This window comes from Gekko japonicus, unplaced genomic scaffold (genome assembly GCF_001447785.1).
Source record: "Gekko japonicus isolate JY-2015 unplaced genomic scaffold, Gekko_japonicus_V1.1 scaffold1363, whole genome shotgun sequence".
Classification (NCBI taxonomy): Eukaryota; Metazoa; Chordata; class Lepidosauria; order Squamata; family Gekkonidae; genus Gekko; species Gekko japonicus.
In genome coordinates this window covers 259,547-264,323 of record NW_015163643.1, presented here as the reverse complement: position 1 = coordinate 264,323, position 4,777 = coordinate 259,547, and the positions used below count along the sequence as shown (strand labels likewise).

Genomic DNA, 4,777 nt, shown 5'->3' with positions numbered 1-4,777 from the left:
AGGGGGGCCTAGCAACCCTAATGACCATCCACAAAAAATGAAGTTATTAGAGTGGATTGACTATTGACAAACACAGGGCTGTCCCTCAACTAATGCAATATCTACCAGTGGATTCTGAGCAAGAATTGGTGAAAGTTGGCACAAATGAACTGCAGAACTAGCCAAATTTTCTCCATGCAATAAGGGGAAAACAAAATAAATTTTATTGAGAGTGCTGACAAAAGAGCTTCATGGCATCCCATGTGCTGAAACAGTAGCAAAAGACGCAAGTCTTTTATTATAAGGCAATTCAGTTGTTGATATACATGTGAAGGTGCTGAACAACTGAAACTGGTCAAAGCCACCAGACTATTAGCAGTGAGTTCCCCTTGGTATTTGTAGCAGTATGGTTGAACGTTGATTTCCTTTTTCTGTCATGCCAGATGGGTTTTTCATTTTGATATTTTGCTGTAGCAGATTTTTAGAGGGGGACACGCTGGACTTGTTCTCGAGAGGAGATGACCTTTCCATCCTTGATCTCTTCTGTGATGGTGCGGATTTTTTTAGTGATTTGGGAGACCGGAGGGGGGCACTCGGGCATACATGGAGTCCTGGGATACCTAAAGTTACAAAGTAATTTGGAGTGAATATTGGATTAAGGAAAACGAAACTCAATGTTGTATGCTCAGTGTAGACAGGGCCGGCCGAGGAGTTTGTGCGCCCTAGGCGAGGCCGCCTCATGGCGCCCCCTCGGATGCAAACCTCCCGGCGGGGCCTGGAGACCTCCCAGCTGGTAGCCCCACCGCCCTCCCCGCGGCTCCAAAATGCAGAGACTGGTGGGGAGAGTGGGCCGGGAGGGGGTCCAAAGCCGCCAGCTGGAGGCTCGTCCTAAAGCCTGGCCTTTCCGCCCAGGCCTGGCCCACGCGACATCCGCCGCTGAGGATAGGCTTCCCGGCCAGTCAGTCTCCCAGCCTCGCCTCACCCCCCTTCTTGGGCAGCTGCGGAGAAAAGGGCGGGCACGGGCAGGCAGAGAGCGGGCCTGGATTCCTTCCCAGCCGCGGCTGGTGGCAGCGGCGGAGGCGCGTGTCTGGCCGGGGCTCCAGCGGCCCCTTTTGCTGCTGCTGGCGGTGGGGTGGTCTGCCTTTACAGCCCTCGGGGCCGCGGCGTTCTTGTTCCCGGGCTTTATGTGGGGGGGGCATGGAGAGGCGCCCACGGGCCCCCACGGGCCTGCGCCAGGGCTGGAGCGAGAAGTTGGAGACAAACCGTGGTCGCAAAATCTGCGCTTTCCCTTCCTCGCCGCGGCTTTTCTCTCCTCCCGTTGCCACGCTAAGTTCTCAGGCAGGCAGCTGCAGAAGCTGGCCTGGAGCAAAGCAAGGTGGCGGGGGGGGGGCGGTGTGTGTTTCTGTGCGTGTGTGCGCGCGTTTGCGGCCTGATCTCTCCCCTTTCACCCGCTCCACTTCCTCTGCGGAGCTCCCCAACCAGCTCAAATCCCCAGCGAAAGTGAAAGACAAACCAGCGAAAGTGAAGAGAGGTTTGTCAAAGTGCCAGAATGCCTGCACAGCCCCCCCCCATTTCCCTCTTGCGCTGGTGTTTCTGAGGCTGTTTTCTCAAAAACGGCCACAGAGAGAGCATGAAAAGGGGCCTTCTGAAAGGCTGGGACGCTGCCCTGGCCACATCGCAGGGGCGGAGAGGGACCTTCCCAAAGCGTTTAGCCCGGCAGCTTTTCTCGCTCAGCTCGCTGGAGCCAAGGGCAGGGAGTGAAGGATATCAGGCTTTAAGGGTCGCAGGCTGTTTGTTCTGCTGGGGGAAATGGCCTTTAAAGGGTCAATCATCAGGCAAGGCCTACAACTCCCACCAGGCTCTGGGCCCGTCCATCGAGCGGTGCCCTCATCGCATGTGCAAGAGGCTGGCCGCGGGGAGCGCCCCTGCCCCGAATGCTGCTCCAAAATGCTGCGGAAGCGCGTCTGTGGCCCCTGGTAGGCGATGGCGGCTCCCTCGAGGGCGAAGCATCCCGATCGCCCGGTTAGGGCAGCGGCTGGGGGGGTTGGGGGGGGGGGGCAGTTTGGCGCCCCTGAGGGCCGGCGCGCCCTAGGCGAGCCAGCCCTGAGTGTAGATTAGCCCAGTAAACCTGGCCTTTATTCCCCTCCCCACATTGTCCCTGTCTTTATCAATATTTCTTCCATTGTATTCAAGAACTTGCAAAACCAAGCTTGCATCAGTCTAGAACAAATGGATTCTCAATTTTATTAAAATTGGTGGCAGTTTCTCTGAAGACTTGAATGTTACTTATTATGATTTATAGTCTATATTTGTGGCTTAGTGTCTTCCCTTCTTCACACTGCACTTAGGTGGAACCTAATCAGAATACCCACAATACATTTTGCTAATCTTAGAAAAACTCTTCTTGCTTTCCTCAGAACTCTTGGAGGTTTCTCCCAAGCAGGAATCTTCAAATTCCCTTTAAACTGTTGTAACCAACTCTGAGCCTGCTATGCAGGGGATGACAGGCTAGAAATAAAATAAAATAAATTTATACAAAATTCAATGACACCTTCTATTGTTATAGTACGGAGAGACTCTTTCCAGCAGGGCATCATGGGATGTGAGTCAAATATCACCTACAGCACAGCAGATGATCTTGTGAGCCCCCCCCCCAGCCTGAAGTGATGCAGCCCAGACACACGTCTACCACCTTACTGACAACTAGGACTTTTATACTTAAAGTAAAGGTAAAGGTTTCCTTGCTCGAAAGCCAGTCAAATCCTACTTTAGGGTTGCGGTGCTCATCTCCGTTTCAAAGCCGAAGAGCCAGCGATGTCCGAAGACATTTCCATGGTCATGTGGCCGGCATGACTAAACACCAGGGTGCATGGAACGCTGTTACCTTCCCACTGAAGTGGTACCTATTTATCTACTTGCAATTTCTTGCTTTCGAACTGCTAGGTTGGCAGGAGCTGGAACTAGAGACGGGAGCTCACTCCATCATGCGGGAACTCGGGTCTTGAACTGCTGAACTACCGACTTTCCACAGCCTGCAGTTCAGCATCTTAACCACTTGAGCCACCGCAGCTCCCTTTTATACTTAGCTAAGATTTTATCCAGTGCCTGTGTGGGGTTATACATACTTGCAGTCTTCTCCTTCCAGCAGACGTCGGTATGTCGCAATCTCTGATTCCAGGCGGGTCTTGACATCTAGGAGAATCTTGTAGTCATGGCTTTGACGTTCCATTTCACATCGAAGATTACCTAACTGGCCTTCCACATTGCTGATCACACACTGGAGCTGTGCTAATTGGGTGCCATAGCGGGCCTCAGTTTCATGCAAGGTGCCTTCTAGAGCAGCTTTCTGAAATTGATATAAGATATATTAAAATGAATGGCTAGATGTTTGGGAGAGTGTTGTTTGAAAGAATTTTAAGCAATATAATGTAGCAGCTAGAATACCAGTTTTCCAAAGAGTTCAGATCTCATTCGGGCATTAAAATTAATGCTGAATTATACAAAGCAATTTAAGTAGACAAGGACTGAAATGTGTAGAAGGTATTCAGAACACATTAGGAGGCAAGACCTCCGCTGTGGAGAATGACCCTGTTGGCACACACCATGTTCTGTTGGGCATCCAGATCAATTTCAAGGGCCTGAACAGTGTGCCTCAGCTCAATGATCTCTGACTGACAAGACTGCAGCTCTTCTCCGCTGGAGACCACTTGTTGGTTCAGTTCTTCCATCTAAAATGAAAATAAATAAATAAAAGGAAGTGTTGAGGCCAAGCACCCCATTTTTAAGGGGCAATAATGATCCTTTGTGGCCACCTGAAGATGTTCTCTCAAGATACTTGCCTTGGAAGTGAACCAAGTCTCAACATCTTTGCGATTTTTTTCAGCCAGACATTCATATTGGCTCCTGATCTCATCCAGGATCTTGTTGAGGTCACATGAAGGGGCAGCATCCACCTCCACATTAACTCTGGCTCCAAGTTTTGAACGCAGACCATTGGCTTCCTGCAGGAAGAAAACCCATGCAGGATAATGTAGATTGCTTTGTCAATATGGCTTCGTTTCAGTTAGGTTCAAAACCTTATCCCAAGGACTTACGGTGAAAAACAGGTGCACAGGTGATTTGTGGACCTGATTCTTGCACTTTCAGAGTAAAGGGTGAACAGGGGACTCATGAAGAAATGGTCAAGATACTCCTCCATCTGGAGGATGTGCATCTGTTCACATACAAAACAGCTGTAATATTTTGAACTTTCTTCTCACCTCCTCGTGGTTCTTCTTGAGGCAAATAAGTTCCTCCTTGAGGGATTCTAGCTGAGCTTCCAGATCAGACCTGCATAATGTCAGTTCATCCAGAATTCTGCGCAGCCCATTGATATCGGCCTCAACGCTTTGACGGAGAGCAAGCTCTGTCGCATACCTTTTGGACAGAAAATAATAAATCAACCAGAGGCTGTTATTAGAAGAAGGCACCATCTCCAGTAAGATCACTCTGAATAAGATGGCCTTACTTAGTCCTGAAGTCATCTGCAGCCAAACGAGCATTGTCAATTTCCAAGACCAGCCTGGCATTTTCTGTCTTGGCACACAGGATCTGGATAAGAGTGGTGGGGAAAACATGAATCACAAAGTTAGACAGCAACTTTTAAACATTTAGATATCCTTTCCAAAAGACCCAGGAAGATTCCTAAAATAGCTAAGAATGAAAATATAGATGCTGTAAAACCATCCCTCAAATGAAGGATTGCTTCCTGGCATCAGCAGATAATGCTGAAGTAAGTCCATGGCACAATGCATTGTCC

General features: G+C 49.7%; 1 protein-coding gene across 3 annotated transcripts in view; it reads right to left on the bottom strand.

The window, feature by feature from the left end:
* Positions 1–217: 217 nt before the first annotated feature.
* LOC107107334 (keratin, type I cuticular Ha6-like) overlaps positions 218–4,777 on the bottom strand; it is a 5,629-nt gene continuing 1,069 nt past the window's right edge. The window contains exons 2-8 of one of the 3 annotated variants that reach the window (XM_015407616.1): positions 4,487–4,569; positions 4,239–4,395; positions 3,819–3,980; positions 3,582–3,707; positions 3,105–3,325; positions 899–926; positions 218–571 (exon numbers count right to left, since the gene is read on the bottom strand). In XM_015407616.1, the coding sequence (XP_015263102.1) occupies positions 461–571; positions 899–926; positions 3,105–3,325; positions 3,582–3,707; positions 3,819–3,980; positions 4,239–4,395; positions 4,487–4,569 (888 nt within the window). In that variant the 3' untranslated portion in view covers positions 218–460. Of the gene's footprint in view, positions 600–898; positions 927–3,100; positions 3,326–3,581; positions 3,708–3,818; positions 3,981–4,238; positions 4,396–4,486; positions 4,570–4,777 lie in introns of all 3 variants that reach the window. The other 2 variants (XM_015407617.1, XM_015407615.1) reach the window with 2 other exon arrangements.